General features: G+C 35.3%; 1 protein-coding gene across 1 annotated transcript in view; it reads right to left on the bottom strand.

Annotated features, from left to right (window-relative positions):
- Positions 1-149: 149 nt before the first annotated feature.
- Positions 150-20,812, bottom strand: part of LOC138327732 (protein still life, isoform SIF type 1-like) — a 193,201-nt gene continuing 172,538 nt past the window's right edge. The window contains 14 exon segments of the mRNA XM_069274064.1: positions 150-3,533; positions 3,535-4,165; positions 4,635-4,825; positions 5,483-5,656; positions 6,189-6,313; positions 6,643-6,819; positions 7,293-7,401; positions 7,960-7,974; positions 8,462-8,656; positions 9,150-9,305; positions 9,531-9,616; positions 9,943-10,197; positions 11,721-11,901; positions 15,317-15,484. Of these exon segments, the coding sequence (XP_069130165.1) occupies positions 3,405-3,533; positions 3,535-4,165; positions 4,635-4,825; positions 5,483-5,656; positions 6,189-6,313; positions 6,643-6,819; positions 7,293-7,401; positions 7,960-7,974; positions 8,462-8,656; positions 9,150-9,305; positions 9,531-9,616; positions 9,943-10,197; positions 11,721-11,901; positions 15,317-15,484 (2,592 nt within the window). The 3' untranslated portion in view covers positions 150-3,404.

The raw sequence follows: 20,812 nt of genomic DNA, 5'->3' as shown, positions 1-20,812 counted from the left end.
ATCTAAAATGCACATGTTAACATCATTGACACCAAATGTTCTTGGCATCTTCAAGAAACTTCATTTGTCAACAGTAACGTAATGGACCCTAAATTTAACAATAACCATATGAACCTCTGTATATCTGGTCAGTAATACTAAAACAATGATCATTTTCTGTTGATTTTTTATTCATTATTGGTCATATGTTAATATATGACAAACTAACATAAATGTAGGGTAGAATAAAATTGTACAATAACCAGCTCTTTGTTAATGATTTCAAATTACATTCATAAACAATGATATGTTTTTTTTTTTTTTTCAGAAATATGAATATCTAAATCTGTTTCGATGGATTATGCAATATTTTCTAAAATCTGTTATGCTAAAATTATTATTTACATAAAATCATTTTTAATACAGAACTGGCTAGCATATCAAGTTATATAATTGCAAATTCACATACAGGTATAAAAAAAATCATGATTGCACAGTATCCCATGAATATCAGTACATCAGCATAGCTGTATTTATAACACATGAACATGCGAGAAAGAAAAATACAATCTTGGACAGCACTGACACAAAAATACAAGGTGAAGCATGTACATACTAATACATCTACAAATATCTGACCATAGAGACTCACAACCATTCTCATCAGTACTCACTCTCATGTTTGTCTCATCGACTCCACTCCCATAGTACATCTCATCTCACAACAAACACACTTTCTGGTAAGTTATATTTGGGACAAAAATATGTTTTACTTATCTAGAATCTAAGTTTTTAATTCAAAATAAGTGAGCAAATGTTTTTCACTGAAGTAAATGGAGCTACAATATCATGTTATGCTTTAAAAGACCCAATAATCAAGTATAAAAGTAAAAATTCAAGGAAGATAATTTTGATCTTCAGTTCAGGGGAGATAGTTTTTGCTATTTAAGGGGAGATAATTCAAAATTTCTGAAAGTCATCCAAGTGTGAGTCTCTTATAAGTGAGTATCTTTGATGTTTTTACAATACAATGGATAAAATAGTGTCAAATAGATTTCTAAAAAATTAGAAATTATAATGTTGTTATTTTTTTTCTTCTAATTTCCATTCCTACCTTAGATTTTCATAATTAAATAATAGAAGGTAAACAAACTTCATTCACAGCATATTTAACAGATTAAGGAATAACTCCATTTGATATTTTCCAATTAGCCATGCTTTAATCCCAATAAATACCACACTAAAATCTACAACATACTCTCCCATCGCCCCTATAGTCCTAGGCATGCAACGCTGAAAATTAAATTAGCAAATAAGACATAGGAATGCACAAAAAATTGTACTTCATACCATGTATATATACCATAATAAATTTTTTAATGTAGCCTTAAAACTGAAAAAGACATTCAAGTGAAAATTACTTTTTTTTTTAAATCTAAAATATAATTTTTAAAGATTGTTTTTTATAATATTATGATATATTAAATGATATTACTGGTAGTTAAAAGTCATTTCAAATATTTAAAAATTATAATATTATGAAATAAACACTTGATGAAATGGTTACAAATAAATTTCTGTTGAATGTCTTTATCAATAATAAGTTTTTTCTTCAGACAATTTCTTTATGAAAGCTGAAAAGTTTAAACAAATATAGAGATTCAAATAATATTGGCAAAATATTGACATCATTACAAATATAATTGACTTAAAACATATCATAGTGAGAACTCAAACCAGTGAAATAGCACTATCATGCAAGACACCTGTCTCATCAGAGATATCCAGCACCATCAATGTATCTACAGGATCCAAATAAACCAAAAACATGAGGGTAGGACATGTACAGCGACCCCGGGGACAGGGACCTCACACCTGGATAGGTGTGGCATTACATGTACAGCCACAATCAAAACGCAAGATGCAAGTATTGTTTATATGTACAATATCTACCACGATTCGCTAGGAAGTTTTATGAGAAGCTAAGTTGGATATAAGTGCTAAATTACCTCTTGGTTTTCCTCATTAGACACTGAAATGGGTAATCAGAACAGTCAAGTACATGTAATGACAAATCAACACAACATATATATATACACACACGATATATTCCTGGTCTGACTAGTATCATTACTTAAGTCTTACAAAGGAAAAGTTACAGAGGGAGATACAGCAGATTTACACAATAACGTACATAGGGAATATGCAATTTTTTTTTCTTTCTTAAATTTGATAAAATGATTGCGTCCCCTTGGAGGATCTATCAAACAAATATGAGAAATTTACCAATCTCAGCAACAATCAAACTGATCAATGATATCAGCTTTGTTCAAGATTTAAAGTTTGCAAACTACAGCCGACTTTACTTGCAGCATATTCATTTGATAGCATAAAATCAAAATCACGAAGGGCAGACAACTCTGTTGTGGTCAACAGCGGTAGAATTTGGAGCAGAAGGTAGCACAATATTTATGAGAAGATGATTTTGATATGAAGTTATTTTGGTGGGTTGACCAAACAGAAGAACAATATATTACAATATCAAAGTTTTAGAGTATTCCTTTTCTCGCTTCATTTAAGTGAATATCTACCACAGTTAATGGCAAACTGTATCGTGTGATGGGGTTTTATTATTAAAAGGCGAGGCTTAAATATGAGTGACTCTATCCAGCACATGGAGGTGTATGTAGTATAGCACTAGAAATAGACATTAAGTGAACATAATTCAGCTTTCAGTTTGTTTTGAAATATCTTTCTTCTCAGCTTTCTAGTATACTACTCAGTTTAAAAAATCTATAACCTTACTTGGCTTCATCTAAAATATTGTATCAATCCGCGTATAAAAAATGTAATGATCATAAATGATAATTAATGATAAAGGATATAGTTTTAATACTGGTTAATATTAAGGAGTTCTAGCTTAAAACAGGCTTAGCCAATCATGGCAAAGCTTGCAATAAGTTCACTACATTTCTTATGTTTAGCCAAGCAAATATGGCAAGAGTTGCCAATCATGACAAGATTAGCGCTCTAGGTCTTTCAATTTTATTGAAAGACTTACAACAGGCTTAGCCAATCAAGACTAGGCTAACATTAAGCTCAGCCAATCATGGCAAGACTTATGATTAGACTTAGTCTAACAACACACTTAGTCTATCACTTGAAGGCTTATATGGATACATGTGATATGACAACAGCAGTCACCTTATATGTATCCATTTTACAGAATAATTGATATAATTACAGATTCAGCGCATCTAAAGAATAAAATCTGACATCTTGTATAAATACAGCATCTTGAGCATTGCACACTAACTATAAATGCACATCTGAATCCTTGTATATAAGATGATTTCACTGGTATTACACTTAAAACATACAAACGTTTATTAAAAGATACTAATATTTGTGGTAGGGTATCTGAACTAACAATTAAAGAATTTAACTCTCTTTGAGCTCTTAGAAGAGTTACACTGACAATTCGTGTCAGCACTCAGTGTCTTTGAACCCACTGAAAGATGTCTGTTTGAGGACCACAGTGTTTGTTTCACTTTTAAATACAATATCTGATGAAGCTTTGTCACTTTGTATATGCTTGCTGTTACTTTTCACCTTACTGCTAACAGACGAACTAGGGGGAGACAATTTAGATCCATAAATAGTTTCATGCCTTGGTTTCCACACGGGGGAACCACCATCGTCACAGTTGATACTGCTGGACGAGTGAGTGACTGGGTTAGCACTGGCGAAGGTCAGTTTGGCTGAGCCACTGTTACGACTAGATGTGCTGAGATTAGAATTAGACGAACAAGAACTCTTGGAGTCAGCCGAGATTTGTGGTTCAGAACAGGCTACGTAAGTCTCAGTCTGAGATTCATCGTCCAAATCGTCAACATTTAAATCGCCTACTGTCTTACTGCGAGTCCTAAAAGAATCACCTTCTAGTAAATTCACTTTCCCATCCAACTCCATAGAATGTCTCTCACCATCCAAGATCTTGTTGGACTGTTTTTTGCGTAGTGTGCGGACATTGGTCCCGACCAGCCCCTCTAGACGTTTGCCCCCATATGGAATGTAATTCTTGCTGGTCTTTCCATTGCCTCCTTGTGGCAGTGTCATCTTCCGTACACTCTCCCGTATTGTTTGACGAATTATCTTCATAAAATCAGATTTAGCCTCCGTCGAACTGGGGAGGAAGAAACGTACTCCATGTTAAGCTGGACATTGAATATGATTATATCTAAACATGCACTAATGTAGTAAGAAACATTTTAAGACTTAATCTACTACATTTTTGTCTATGATATTAGGGTGAAAAATCAGGAAAAATGGATTTTCACATAATTAAGTGAAGAGATTTGAGCAGTTTTGAGACTTATAATAGATATCATAGGCATCATTTAGATATTTTCTTTGAAAATTTCAATTAATACAAGTTCATTGTCATCATTCTAGTAAATCTATAGAATTATGCTTCGATTTTAAGGAAATTTGAAATATTTATTTTGAGTAAATGTCCTAAAAAGAAAAATCATAATAATACAAAACAACCAACCCTCAATATATGTGCTTCATTTTCAATATCAAGATAAAGTATTACAGGCAAAATTTCTATCCACTACTGAAGGGGAAGTTAGTATATGTTAGGAACAAACCTGTTACAGAACTGGTACACTCTCTCAGGCCGCCCCTCTTTGTCTGACCGCGAGTGGACAAGCTCCCACCAATAGTGCTTGTCCATATCGCTGACCTTTCCACCCTGTACTTGGACCTCTGTTACGGGGATGAGTGTCCGGAATCTCTCCACACACTCGTGTGTCTCAGGCGTTCCTTTGTTGGCCTGGTTCTAGGAGAAAAAAGTGAAATTTTGCTCTTATCTACTAAATTTATATATAACAGAGTTATCTGCCCTTGCAGATAAGTATTGATTCGTTTGCAAGTGTAACTCCATACTTTTCAGAGAAAACAATGTGAATTTCACTCACAAAATAATGACGTCACAATGGATACCTATCCTCAAGGGAAGTTACTCTGATATAGAAAGATGTTATAAAGACCAGTGAGGCAGAGAAAAGAATACTTGATGTATTGATACCACACTGTACAGTATCCATTTATGGGATCTATTTATGTGCAGATGATTTTGTTTATTTTAAGGAAGAGATAACATACAGAGATGAGTCATCAGATAATTTGTCAGTGGTAGTAACATGCATGGTTAAATAAATATCATATTTGAAGAAAGATAGATTCACGACTTGTTGGAAAGGCAGAACATGTTTACATCAAAAGTGTTTGTAAAACTCAATCTCTACCTTTCCTCTTTGTTGATTGATGAAAAAAAGCCAATCTTTGATAGTTTTGTTTTACATTCTATTAACAGACATGGTCATGAGAGGTTAAGGGGGTGGAGGAAAGCCAGAGTACCCCGAGAAAAATCACCTGGCACCTGCCCAACCTGTCTTTAATCAAACCTTTAGGATAATTTAACATTTACAATTACCTTTGCCTTCTTTTTCTTGACTTTCTCTCGACACAGGAACACAACAGCAGATTTGAAGACAAAGATGATATTTTCCAGATCGAGGCCTTTCTTAATCTTGCCCAGACTATCACAGATATTGCACCATTCCACCGTCCCATACATCTGCAGCTCCCCGACACTAAGTTCTACGGCCTGAAACGTTAGAATAATTGCCCTTGATTATTACCTTCTAGAAACAGTCCATATCCTTAAGAGAAAAATGAATCCAATATATGGCACCATTTCTTGAATAACCTTTTATGTTAATATAAATTGTTGTGTTTCATGTACCTAAATATTGATCCAGATCAACCATAATTAAAAATAAATTCATCCATATTGATGGAACATATTTTAATCATTAAAGATATTTTATTTAAGTTTTGCTCAATTCGAAATTTCTCAAAATTTGATTTAATCACTGTGTTAAGAATATCTGGACATTATAGATCAGAAAACAGAAAATTTATTGTTCTAGAGTAAACATATATATTTGGTATATTTGAATAAAAAATTCAAAATCAAATGAAATCACATTTATTACCTCTATGCAATGGTTTAAGATCAAAAGGACTTGTTTTTTTTGCACTGCTCATCATATATGGGTGACCATGTAATGGGTGCTGATTATATCTAAGCAAGTTTATATCAGAAAATAAAATGAAAAAGACCTTGTTTTGTGTACCTTTTTATGAGGGTATAGATCTCTGAACATGCGGGACAGCTCATCGAACACAGCACCATATTCCTCGTAAATTTTCTGCATTTCATTGATATGTTCTGCTACAGCCTCCATCCCCTTCAGGGCCTCTACAAAACACAACGGTTTGTATAGCACTATAATTATCTTTGGATGATTTGGATATTATAGTGTATGTTCCATCAGTATATCTCACAACAGGGTTCAAAACAGGCACAGACAAAAATGTAGCATTGAAATAATATTGTATTTATTTGACCTTTTAGATCAACACTACTGTAACTGAAAAACAGTCCACTGTACATTGGATGTAGGTGATACAACCATGCTGTTAAACTCGAACAAGACAAACCAGCAATAATGCAATGTCTCTAGGTCTTTGACTTTTAACAATAATTTTGACTAGGCTAATTCCTACCCCAAAGAGGCAGTGACCTACCCGACAGATGATAATGTTCGTCCGTGTCAGCATCTGTGAGGTGACAGAGTTGCTGTAGGAGTAGAGGATACCGTAGAATTCGCTGTATGGGTTTGATCAGGTACGACTCCAGTGTCGACGCATGTTGCTGTTGAGGATTCCGTACGTGGAGGAACTTTCTCAGCGCATCATTGGCATCTGTAGGTAAGTATAGATATTCCAATCATGACTCTACATTGCAGGACCAATATGGGTATGTTTACGAAACTAGAAAATGTATCTACTGGTAGTTTATTATTATATAATTAGATGAGTGTAAGAAGAACCAAAACTGATGTAAAATGTATTATGGGATATAGCAATTAATCTGAACTCTTCAGGAGAAACATACTCTTTTTTTATTTTCAAATCAAGCAAGAAGTACATGTCTTATGTGAAGATACTACAGCAGCGTGGATACTTTGTTTACAATTTTGTTTGCCTAATAATTAAGTGTAATTTTCATATACTATAAAGACCAGCCACAAACAAAGGATAAAATGATCTCGCCAAGTGGTTTTCATACTCAGGCCAAATTATAATAAGTCATTTGGGATCCAAAGACAGTGATCTTAATAAGCAGGTGGTCATTATATAAAGGTGTTTGTTGAGGAAGGGTTTACTCTACATACCTGGATTAAGAATTTTTTGAGATCTGGTGTGACTTGCACAAAATGAACTATAGACTTTGAAGTGATTGGCGTAGAACAGGAAAGATCCTCCGAGGGAGAATAAAACTCTCTGTCAAACAACATAAATAAAGTTCATAAAACCAAGGTCAGCATTAACAGATAAACTACTACGAACTGTGGAAAGTGGGATATACAGTAAACAGTGCATGTTTAATATATCTCTAAGGATGCATGGATATACATGTGTTATCCAAAAATAAAGCCAGTGTGCATCAATGAATACTGGAAAATTCTTATTAATCTTACTTGTTATATTGTGTTGCAGAATAGGAAAATTGCATAAATATGATAAAATATTTCAAAATATAATATTGAGAAAGATATAACATCAATATATATATATGAAAATATAAAGTGGCTAGAGAGGATGGAAGGAAAGCACACAGAAGAATATGGAATGAAATTGATATACGATAGAAATATACACAAATACACATCTAAAATAAAGAATTGAAAAATGAAATATCAAGGTTACATATAGAAGACACTTTTGGGTATAAACATACAAAGAACAGCAGGGGGAGGAGAACAGAACACCAATCTACCTACTAGGGAGGTAAAGAGAAGAGCTCTACCATTACAACAAGTGATTGTGACCACCACCTACCCGTAGTTCAAGGTCCTTGTATGGCAAAGGGAATAGGGAGCAAGGTCAAGGTCAGTTATATATAGATTATACTATAGGTCAAGGCCAGATATCAAGGCCAATGCAAAGAAATCAAGAATATTGTTGAAAGAAAAGTAAAATTTTAAAGCTTTTGATGATGTTCTAGCTCTTTAGTTATATTCTTTTACTTCAAACCAATTGCAGTTCAAAAGCCAATAATCTTTTTTTGTTTTTATTATGTATGAACATGTTACTGATTCATATGTAAGCATTTATCAAATATGTCTAGTTTTATTTAAGAAATATTGCAACATAATGATAACCTCAAAACCAGGATTTGATTGTGATGAAACCTGAAATAATGGTTTGATGATTTTCACTATGTCCATCTATTTGAATTTATATATCTTTGTTGAATAATGACCAAAATCAATATGAAATAGTTGTAAAATGATCAGTACCCTGGTATTTAGTTTTAAAATAGACCAAGGGAGACAATTACCCGATAATTCTTTGGATCCTCTGTGGTGAAGAACTCATCTTCTAGCTGCATAGCTTCTTCAAGACTTTTGAGAAACTGTCGCTGGAAGATCACAATCTCCTGGATGTTCCCGAACAGCTGGTCAATTTCGTTAGAGGTCAGGCATGTTTCCTGTTTGAGTGGCTCCAGATATCGCTCCGTCAGGAAATTCAGGTCCTGTGGGTTATAATTAGGGTTTGAACAAAGATTACCTCCCTTGAAATACTTTGGAAGGCAATGTTATTTTACATTTGAACTACCCTAGATCGATTTGGAAAGGGTTAGATGTTGTAAGGGACATCATGTATGGGTTTCTTCATTAAATGATTAATTTGTAAAGTCTTCTCAAGGACTGACAATTTTAACAAGAGTTACCTCCCTCAAAACACATTTTGATAGACGTCAGATTTTCTTCATTGACATTAGAGTACACTTCTTGTTTCCTGGATATTACAGGTATTGTATATTCCATATGCCAATTATCGTTTTTCATTAAGATAGAACGTCTATTTTTATCTTCAATACATTCTACACACAGAAGTTTGACAAGAAAAGGAAATGATATCCAGTAGTTTTAGATTTCTCTTCCCAGACAGGAAATAGAGATTTGTCCTATGGCTTTCTGACTCCATCATTTATTATTATCATGTTTGTCTCCTGTACAGCTTACCTTGACATACGCTCGCTCTGTCTCTATAAGCTCCATAATGACCTTACGGAGTTTTTGGGACTCAGACAAAGGTTTGTAGTTTTGGGAGCCGTCCATATTGTTAGCCATAGTGCTATCACTTCCCGTCCGACAGATGGCGGTCACCTGGTCGGCACTCTGGAGTGAACACAACAAAAAATTTGTTACATCTGCTATGAACTTGGACATTTGAAAGCTATTTACATAGATATCCTTTTTGATTGGTTTTCAAATTTTCTTTTGACATTCCCCTCGAATAATAAAATCAATCCATGATTCATTCATATATGTTTCAACCATGGCTTTCTTGAGAAGTATAATGATTCGTCAACCATGAAGATCAAAACCTGAAAATAAACTCACCTCTAAAAGTGCATCAATCTGGGTAGGTGACAAGTTTGGCATTGATTCGTGCTTTGGTGATGTTGTATTTTTGTGATCACCGTTGGCTGAAACAATGCATCGAAACATTAGTAATACTTTCCAATGACTACATATTCTCGGAGTCTGTTTTCATATTTTTCCTTTATATTCCTTGAGTTGATTTACAACTAAAGTATAAAAACACAAAGGCACATACAAAGAATTCTATCTGATTATGTAATTCTAGAGAACGTACTAAATGTAGTTACTCTTGCAACGATGAACTCAAATTTCTAGCTGCTCTGAATTTAAATCATTTTCCCAGTGATAAATTGGCACTCCATCTCATTGGAGTACCTTGAGCACAATTTAATTCACTCACAAACCTTACTTTTACTAATCATTTCCTTACCTACGGGAGCTGGTACGGTTAGTTTTCCCAGACTTTTCTCGCTGATGCGTGACTGACTGGGTGGTGGGGGACATACCATCTGGTTGATGTCCGCAGGGTCCACGGCGATGGAGGTAGGGGGTGGCTGAGTACGGAGTGACCGCACGGTCAGACACAGGGACATAGACTCGTGTAACATGGCCTCTATATATACCATGTCCAGCTCCGACACAATTTTGCCATTGATGACCAGTATTTCATCACCAATTACGAGACCTGTAAAAATAATGGTTAGGGTGTCAATGCTCTGTACACAGTATAGGTTTATTACATAATGTAAGGAGTAATCAGAGAAAAACCATCAACCTGTAGTCAATACCTGAAATCTACCCTGAGTGGAATTTAAAGTCAAAACTCAGAGGTGGAGAGCTAATGGTAATATATGTCAGAACACCTTAACCACTCAGTCACCGGACCCAGATGTGGAATGATAGCGATAATATGTCAGAACACCTTATTCAATGTATAAAAAAAATAATTCTGTTGAAGATATTTAGAAGTAGTGTTTTCATTAATGCTGAAAATCAACTCATTTTGTGTTGTTTTTGTAATTGTATTATCCATAATTAATTTTTTGCATAAGAGAAATTTATGCTTTATATAGTATTAAAATTTCAATTCATCTTAATCTATCTGATGGAAAATGTGTGTGTTTACAGATGAAACAGTAGCTCTCTATCAAATGACATGAGTTTACATAAAGATGAGACAGAGAAACTTTTCTGAACTCAGCTGTCCCTGTAGTAGTCATGGTGATTGTCTAATGGACATCCAACATGAAAGAACATGTCAAATAAAGCTCATACACTATCAAAGTCAAACTGAGGAGCATACAAGCGGTCGAGATAAGTGTATTATTCCAAAGAAGTCTGCCACAAATTAAATCATGTCAAATTCAAACATTTCAAGACAAAGCAAGATTTTTTCTGTCCGAGTGAAAACAGTTCTCAGTAATGTGATTAGATATCTGAAAGGCCGATTCCCAAAATTCTCATCTGTATACTAAATGAATTTGAAAGCCTTTTAAAGTTCATTTTTAGATAAAAGGTCATGCAGATTAAAGGGATGTATAGGACCTTGGCATAGTGCTGTAAGAGCTGTTTACACAAGTACAGACCCTTGTTCTAATGAAGACTAATTAACTAAAGCAGCTAAATTGATAATTCCTGTAAGATTTAAAGACCAACACTTTGATATTACCTTGCTTAATAAGGATGTGACTGGCTTTAACGATAAAATTGAAAAAGTTAGAATATGTGTTTGTGGTACAATTGTTTGATCAAACCATTCATATTGCAATAGAAAACAGTCTAAAACTATACTACCATGTTTGACCCAATAAGCATCCCTCCACTTTTTTAGGCTTCAATTTCACGTACCTTGACTTAAATACAGAACAACATTATGACAACTTTGTAGGTTTTTCTAATGACAATTATTTGGGAAAGATTAGCCCAAATCTGGACCTTCAGTACTTAAGCACCCCTTCATTTTTTAAACTGCCCTGGGTGCTTATTGTGTTGAAAACGGTATGTCTCTTTCTCATGTAAGACTTGCAGTTGATCTGCAGTGCTTGCCAACAGCTTCATGAAATTTGTGACCAATAGGTGGAGGCTGGACAGAAGTAAAATACTAGACACTTTAACCACTTTGCCACATACACAGCCTGTTCAATCAATGAGAGAAACTTTGTATGCACATGCAGGTAAAATGAAATTTATAGAAGAAAAGCAGCCTACCTGTACGATGAGCGATGCCTGCCTGCAGGATGTTGCTGACGTATAATCGGAGCTCGTCGTCACGCTCTATGTCTTCCGCTAACTCGGCCTCCACAGCGAACCCAAACTCTGTATCACATTCGTTCTTCTGTAGGTCTAGCTGGAACACACTCTTCTGGCAAACTTCTATAGACTCGTATTTCTGTGAATATAGAAGGTACAGATGTACAGGTTACTTAACCTGAAATTGGTGTCTGATAACGAAATCCTACATCTAATGCCAAGGTTTTCCAAGTCTATAAATCTTATCACAGTGGATCTCATCCTACTATCTCTTTGAAAAGGCACAATAACGCTCCTACATCAAACTTTTGGTCTACTAGTAATGTTTTTTACATCATTATGGAAGGGAGTTTGTCTCGGTGCAAAACTCCGTAACAGCTTCTGTAACTTTTTTTTTGGACATGAATATAGCCAATATAACAACAAGTAAACAACATCCGTTTCCATTCAAAAGTGATAAAAACATGTTGGTAACGTTACAGCTATAGTGAACAGTAGATATGACCGAGTTTTCGTTTAAAAAAAATTCATACCATATTACAAGTAATGAAAATATTCTAAAATTCTGCTTCAAATTTCTGCAATATTGCTTGAATAAAGTATTTTCGTAACTGTTAAAAGAGCCAGGATAAACCTTCATAATATAAAAGTATACTCCTACAGCTATAAGGAGAGGAAATATTAGAACCTATTTAGTATGTGGGATTAGGGTCACGATAAACTCTTATAATTTTCCACTTTTGTACGAAATGCATTGATACATGAAACATAAAGGCACATCAATAACGACTTAATTACCTCAGCTTACAACAAAACCATACATCATTCCAGCATATCAATAAAAATTCTCAAATGAACGTCATCAACTGGTTAATTTTAGTAACACATCATTATCTTCATTTCATGTTTATGTGGATTCCTGCAGGAACTAATTTTAGACAAAATTCTTACTGAAGACTAAGAATCACGCTAGAGTAATAATTCAAAATACAGAATATCCGAATTGTAGTTGATGACGTAAACATGAGTTACGTAACAAGTTTTAATTACAGGTAGGCATTAGAACAAACTTACCTGTAAAGGAACAACCTATTAAGAATACTAACTAGTATATGTTTATGTATCTATACCTATATATCTACCTGTAATAAGAAATATTCACCAATACACACCTGAACTCAGTAAGACAAAATCACCTGCAGCCTTGAACTTCTTACCTTGATGGCCATCTTACCTGGTTTCGACAGGTGTATGCTCAGGTAACCAAAAGGTAAATAAAATGTTTAGGGCACTAGTTATCGTTCTGAAAGCTCCATAAATACATGCTGGTGAGTGTTAGCCAGACTTTGATAAGAACCATAACAGTTTGCTATATACACAACTTGAATATCCCATATTTATAAACAGTCAGGTCATACAAAATATGATCTTGATGTATGTCACTTCAAAAACCTGCAAACATTTGTTGCTGTACCTCCTAATCAATACCTTAATTCTCTACATTTTGATTATCATGTACTTCCCTGTCCTACAAACCATGTCATATGTCCTACAAACTATGTCATATGTCCTACAAACTATGTCATATGTCCTACAAACTATGTCATATGTCCTACAAACTATGTCATATGTCCTACAAACTATGTCATATGTCCTACAAACCATGTCATATGTCCTACAAACTATGTCATATGTCCTACAAACCATGTCATATGTCCTACAAACCATGTCATATGTCCTACAAACCATGTCATATGTCCTACAAACCATGTCATATGTCCTACAAACCATGTCATATGTCCTACAAACCATGTCATATGTCATACAAACTATATCATATGTCCTACAAATTATGTCATATGTCCTACAAACTATATCATATGTCCTATAAACTATGTCATATGTCCTACAAACCATGTCATATGTCCTACAAACTATGTCATATGTCTACAAACTATGTCATATGTCCTATAAACTATGTCATATGTCCTACAAACCATGTCATATGTCCTACAAACTATGTCATATGTCCTACAAACTATGTCATATGTCCTACAAACCATGTCATATGTCCTACAAACTATATCATATGTCCTACAAATTATGTCATATGTCCTATAAACTATGTCATATGTCTTACAAACTATATCATATGTCCTACAAATTATGTCATATGTCCTACAAACTATATCATATGTCCTACAAACCATGTCATATGTCCAATTTGAACTTTGCTGTACTTTTCAGCTATAAACCAAAACCATGTTAAATCAGCATTTCAATTTGCTTTAATAAAACAGAGAACAAAGGGAAACAAAAATATAAACCTCACTGATCACAATAATAACAATTGTCTTCTAAAACCATGGCTTTAAAATTAATTATAATTTTCTGATATAAATAACTGATGAACGCTTCAATGATTTCCATGGTAACATAACTTGGGTTCTATATACAAGGACTGATAATGGATTTTGACAGAACCATTAATCTATATATATATGCCTATTGTTGTGGAATACGTAATGAGCGACTACTGTCCCGTTATATACTAGAGAGAACAACTATACTAATGGCATTGTATCTATGCAAACTCCACACGATAAAGAATGTAATCCTCTTGGAATGGAGTGCCAGATTAGGTATTGAATTATTTGGAATGACAATGACTGGTTATCACTGTATGAAACCATCATTATCATGATACCACTAGATGTATTAATGCTTCATAGTTTTCATTATGGTATAGATTGTTCTCAGATTCTACTAATGGTAAAGGTTGCGTAGAAATTCCTAGTCAACCTCAATAAATCACGTTTGATTATTCAAAGAAAAAAAAAAATTTACTTTAAGAAACACGAGTTATTTTCAATAATGCTTGAACACCTGAAATGAAATTTTTATGGTGTATAAATCTCTAAGGGCTTGTTCTATAGATAATGAAAGCCCGGAGATAATTTGATCATTTTGTGTAGACTTAATCTCTTAGTCTGTATGGTACGTGTGACACTTACCACAATTTTATATAAATTGGAGCTGAAAGTGACGGATCCTTCATGACCCAACAAAACTTACAGGGAGGTTGCATGGCCCTTCATCACATGCTCTGCTCTCCCCAAAGAAATAGACATTCCTCTGCGAATTGATTCAATGCTATATTGTCTGATAGCTGTCAGGGGTAATTCTGCAGACCCGCAGAACTTCTTCTTCAGATATGGAAATCAGGGTTTAGCACCGCACTTAGGGGGATTCACACACTGAATTACAAATTCAAATCTTGACCGATCATCACATAATCCATTTGACTAAGAGAATACCAGGAGACCTCGCTGTATTGAACGAACCAGAAGCTTCAATATACTACACATCTATAGGCGAATCTCGGTCCAAAGAGCTGGTACAATGTATGTAGAACCATGCAGTTTCCTGCTTCTGTTACAACCAAGTAACAATATAGATCTCAACTTGAACAGACACACGTCGACAAAACCAAACACAACTGACCAATGGTCAAGGAAATAAACAAGAAGTTGATTACTATAGATATAACTTACCAATTTCTTAATATTATCTTGCATATCTGGTATATAGTAATTTCCTTGTGGTGTGTTTGGCATTTTTATTCGTACATAATGATCTGAAGGATTGAGTTGTCGCTTGCTGCATACAGATTCTAGTAGGTGCTGTACTGACGTCTTCTTGTCCACACCGACCAAAATGTTCTGGAAAACAATAAACACTCGTCAATGGTCATTCATAGGTAGTGTTTTTATGTCCATTTTACATCCAGTTGGGGATGATCAGCAAGACCATGAATCATGCACTGACCAGTGGTGTGAGTGGAGATGTAAACCCTTGTTGATATATTTTATGTTTATACACTTACTAACATTTGGTGAACTAGGTATATATGTATAATGATTAGAAGATTTATTTAATATTGACCCAGTAGTAAACATGTCTACCTGATGTCAGCGATACATACATGTACAGGTGTATATTCAGGCAATACACATACACTCATATTGGAACTGAACACTCTAAGTGTGTCAGAACTGGACACAAAAATACGATAAGTTTTCATCATTAACATTAAGATTTTATACAGGTACATGATTACAAATTATAGTTACACATTTAGAGTTACTCCGTAACCTTGAAGCTGAAAGGACAGTGTGTCACGAAAGATTTCATAGCTAATTAAGCTTTATTAATTAACTATCAAGATAAAATGACACTTCATTAAAATCATTGAATAATAACAGAGAATAATTAAGATTAGAATTAAAAGATTATATATACTAAAATAAAATCAGATTGTATTCTGTTTATGATTCCCCTTATTTTTCGAATTAAAAGCTTTGTAATACACTAGTTAATTTAAAATGATTTTTTCATCTATGCCAAATTTTGAACATGGAATACCTGTAGTAAAGTCTCTATAACTCCCAGCGGATTTAGACCAAGCACAGGTCTCCCAGATTTTACCTGTGAAGTCGTCCCAGATGTGAGTACATGTATTAGCTAGGCAACATGCTGGTTTAAGTACACTGGGCACAAAAGCAGGTATTATCAGGTTTAAATGTTCATATTGACAGACATGAATATTCTGTTCAGAATTATATTTAAAAATTTAATAAATCCATACATTTGCTTGAGGGCAAAACAAAGGTGTACTTAGAATCCTAGGTAAAGGACACAGGAGGAAGACAAGCCTTACAATATGTAGGTTAGAAATCCACATCAACCTCACCGACAACTGGGGGTAATCAGACTTTCAACTTAACAATAGGGGTAATATGGAACAGTCAAACGACAAACAACATACCTACATTGTATGTAATGGAACAGTCCATTCACAAACAAATTGAAACAACAGGGGTAATGGAACTGTACATTCACAAACAACAAGTGTAGCGGAAAAGTTCATTCACAAACAACAGGGGTAATAGAAAAGTTCATTCACAAACAACATGGATATAATGGAATAACCCATTCACAAATGACAGGGTTTGTTCATCTTTCCACAAAATCAAGTACATTGGGATTTCAAAATCCACTTAAACAACAAACAAGAGCAAAATTGCTCAATTGTCCACTCGTAAAACATCAGGATAATTAAAGGGGAGGGGCTCTCCACCCAACAACAGAGGTAATGGAATTGTTCATTTACTAATAACTGTGTCAATGGAAAAGTCCACTAACCAGAAGGGGGAGTGGGTGGGTGGGGTTTTAAACCAAGTTATTGGGTTTAAAATAGTCCACTAATATGCTGTTAAACAACAGATATGAAATTAAGAAGTCAAACCACAAATACAGCCAAGAGACATGAGCAAGTTCATTTAAAGAATGAGTTGTTGGTTACAAAACAGCCATAATTTAATGGTTCAATCAGAAAATGGGGACATCATCGCAAAAACAACCAGAAAACGGGGACATCAACACAAACACAACCAATAACATCCAGCACTTACAGTGTACAAAACAGTCTACTAGCATTATCATAAGTTGGTGGGGAACTTAGGGTGGGGGAATGATTGTTATACATCCAAATCTAACAACAGTTTGACAACAGCTAGATCATCCATCTAATACCAAATCAAGGACATTTGGTACTCATATCCCCACAAACATGGCAGTCGGACAGTCACATATATAATTCAGGTTATTTGGTAAGGGTCATTATCACACAAGTAAGAATTTCTAAATGATTGAAGAGATTTTCCTGAAATGTCATCACAGCCCACACTTGACATGCACAGCTCTGTTGTGCTTCGATCATTGGGAGGATTGTTTAGGTCACTCTTGACAAGGGGTTGTGTTACACTTATGATATTCTGTGATGAATCTTGGAAATGAAATTTTTGAATTTCAAGAAAAAAGTAAACAAATAAAATGATTTTTTTCCAAGAAGCAGCACATGAAAACCAGTAGATTATTTCCAGATCAAGGTTAAATAGCTCTACTTCAATGTCATATCATTCTAATTTGCAATTCAAGGTTAAAGCAATACCGCTTGATCCTGGTTATCCGATTCCTGCCAACAAATAATATAGACGAAGCATTAAAAGAGGTAGATAGTAGTCTAGATAGTACTCCATCATTTCTGTATCGGACATTATTGCATGGATGGTCGAACCAACCACACTAAACATCCCTAGGAACCTCCAGTATCCATGGATAATCTAGAGCAAACCTAGAATCTCCAATCTGATTGATGGAGAAGAATCCTAACTTTTAACCCATCGTGTCCCAAATGTTACAGCAAGGATTAAACAATGTTCTAACTATAGCATTAAGCGTCCATACATCACACTCTATGTCTTTGCTGGAAACCCGGTTCTCAGACCAGCAATTTCAGATTCTACATAAGCAAGAGTCATTTGGATACTTCATCTGTGTCAGATGTTAGCAATTTTAGAAGCAGACGGACTATATCTGACTTGTGGCATTGTTACGAAGAAGGCTTACACAGGCTTCTTGTCTGTGTGTTCTAATCCTTATAATATTTCAGCTTTGTAAAACACCAATGAAATCCATTGAAAGGAAATAACACAATGTTTTTATAATTATATATATAGCTAATACTCTGCAGCAACATATAATTTAAACTAATTGGAAAGAAATCAGTTTTCAGAAATTTTAAACAATTATGTACATGACAGAATATCATTGGAGTGATAAGTGCAAAAATGTGCAACAACTGTCTGTAAAGATTTTCAGTGAAAATTAAAAAACATTAAACATGAACACTATAAAATTGTCAGTTCAAAAATGAATTAATCTAAATCTCACCAATGTTACGGGTCATTTTGTATGTAGAATCAAGACATCTCTGAACTTATATGATTCATATGTTCTCTTTCAGTAATTATTGAAATGATATTCATGGTCATGTATATGTGCAGACTCATGAAAAATTTTACAGAATAATTTGTCTAAATGTCAGAAGAATATTGAGAGCACTAGCTTACCTCTGTGTGACAATGTAAAACTTCCTGAGAAATTACGTAGGAATATTAACAAAAACACTATGTGAGGTAACAACATTCAGCAGATTATGATGTTTATCACTGTCTGTCAGTCTATCTGGCCCCTCGGACGCTCACACACCTAGCTCTGGACACTTAAAACCTGGGCCCTGAGAAACTATACACTAACGGCCACAAACTCACTCAGGCATAACGCCATCAATCATTATCGCAAAATAAGGAAAATGAAAGAAATAAATGCCGTAATTACACCATTAAGGGGTTATCCGTGTGAAGGTATTTCTGTTTGTTGCTGGGAAATGACTGTAATTGTCGGAGTCAGATGAAGGTTTGCCTGTCCAGTTTGTCTGACTAGTGTGCCCCATAATGACAGTGTCTGGCAAGTTCTATCATTACTCACAAACAACCCTAAACTACGACTCTATTTACCTGTACAGGTAATTACTACATACCTCCGGGTCATCAATGAGTTTTACCTGTGATCCAGCACACTAATAATCATTATCTTCTGACTTATATACTTACAAATGTGTGAACATGTCAAATAATTCTATTGGTATTGATGGTCATAAAGTTAAATATCTTACAGAAACTAGCTAACAAAGTTACATATATCTAACCTTATACATACAGGTACATACAACTGGCCATACACAGATACATACACCTGGCCATACACAGGTACATACACCTGGCCATACACAGGTACATACACCTGACCATACACAGGTTCATACACCTGACCATACACAGGTACATACACCTGGCCATACACAGGTACATACACCTGGCTATACACAGGTACATACACCTGGCCATACACAGGTATATACACCTGGCCATACACAGATACATACACCTGACCATACACAGGTACATACATCTGACCATGATCAGGTACATACACCTGGCCATACACAGGTACATACACCTGGCCAGGTACATACACCTGACCATACACAGGTACATACTTCTGACCATACACAGGTACATACACCTGACCATACACATGTACATACTCATGGCAATACACAGGTACACACACCTGACCATACATAGGTACATACTCCTGGCCATACACAGGTACATAAACCTGACCATACACAGGTACATACACCTGACCATACACAGGTACATACACATGGCCATAAACAGGTACATACACCTGACCATACACAGGTACACACACCTGGCCATACACAGGTTCATACACCTGACCATACACAGGTACACACACACCTGGCCATACACAGATACATACACCTGGCCAAACACAGGTACATACATCTGGCCATACACATGTACATACACCTTGCCATACACAGCTACATACACCTGGCCATACACAGCTACATACACCTGGCCATACACAGGTACATACACCTGGCCATACACAGGTACATACACCTGGCCATACACAGATACATACACTTTGCCATACACAGGTACATACAACTAGCCATACACAGATACATACACATGGCCATACACAGGTACATACACCTTGTCATACACAGGTACATACTCCTGGCCATACACAGGTACATACACCTGACCATACACAGGTACATACAACTAGCCATACACAGATACATACACCTTGCCACACACAGGTACATACACCTTGTCATACACAGGTACATACCCTGGCCATACACAGGTACATACACCTGACCATACACAGGTACATACACCTGACCATACACAGGTACATACACCTGACCATTCACAGATACATACACCTTGCCATACACAGGTACATACACCTTGTCATACACAGGTACATATACCTGGCCATACACAGGTACATACACCTGACCATACACAGGTACATATACCTGGCCATACACAGGTACATATTCCTGGCCATACACAGGTACATACACCTGACCATACACAGGTACATACACCTGGCCATACACAGGTACATACACCTGACCATACACAGGTACATACACCTGACCATACACAGGTACATACACCTGACCATACACAGGTACATACACCTGACCATTCACAGATAGCCATACACAGGTACATACACCTGACCATTCACAG

This window comes from Argopecten irradians, chromosome 1, assembly GCF_041381155.1.
Source record: "Argopecten irradians isolate NY chromosome 1, Ai_NY, whole genome shotgun sequence".
Lineage (NCBI taxonomy): Eukaryota > Metazoa > Mollusca > Bivalvia > Pectinida > Pectinidae > Argopecten > Argopecten irradians.
This window is presented reverse-complemented; position numbering and strand designations above follow the sequence as displayed.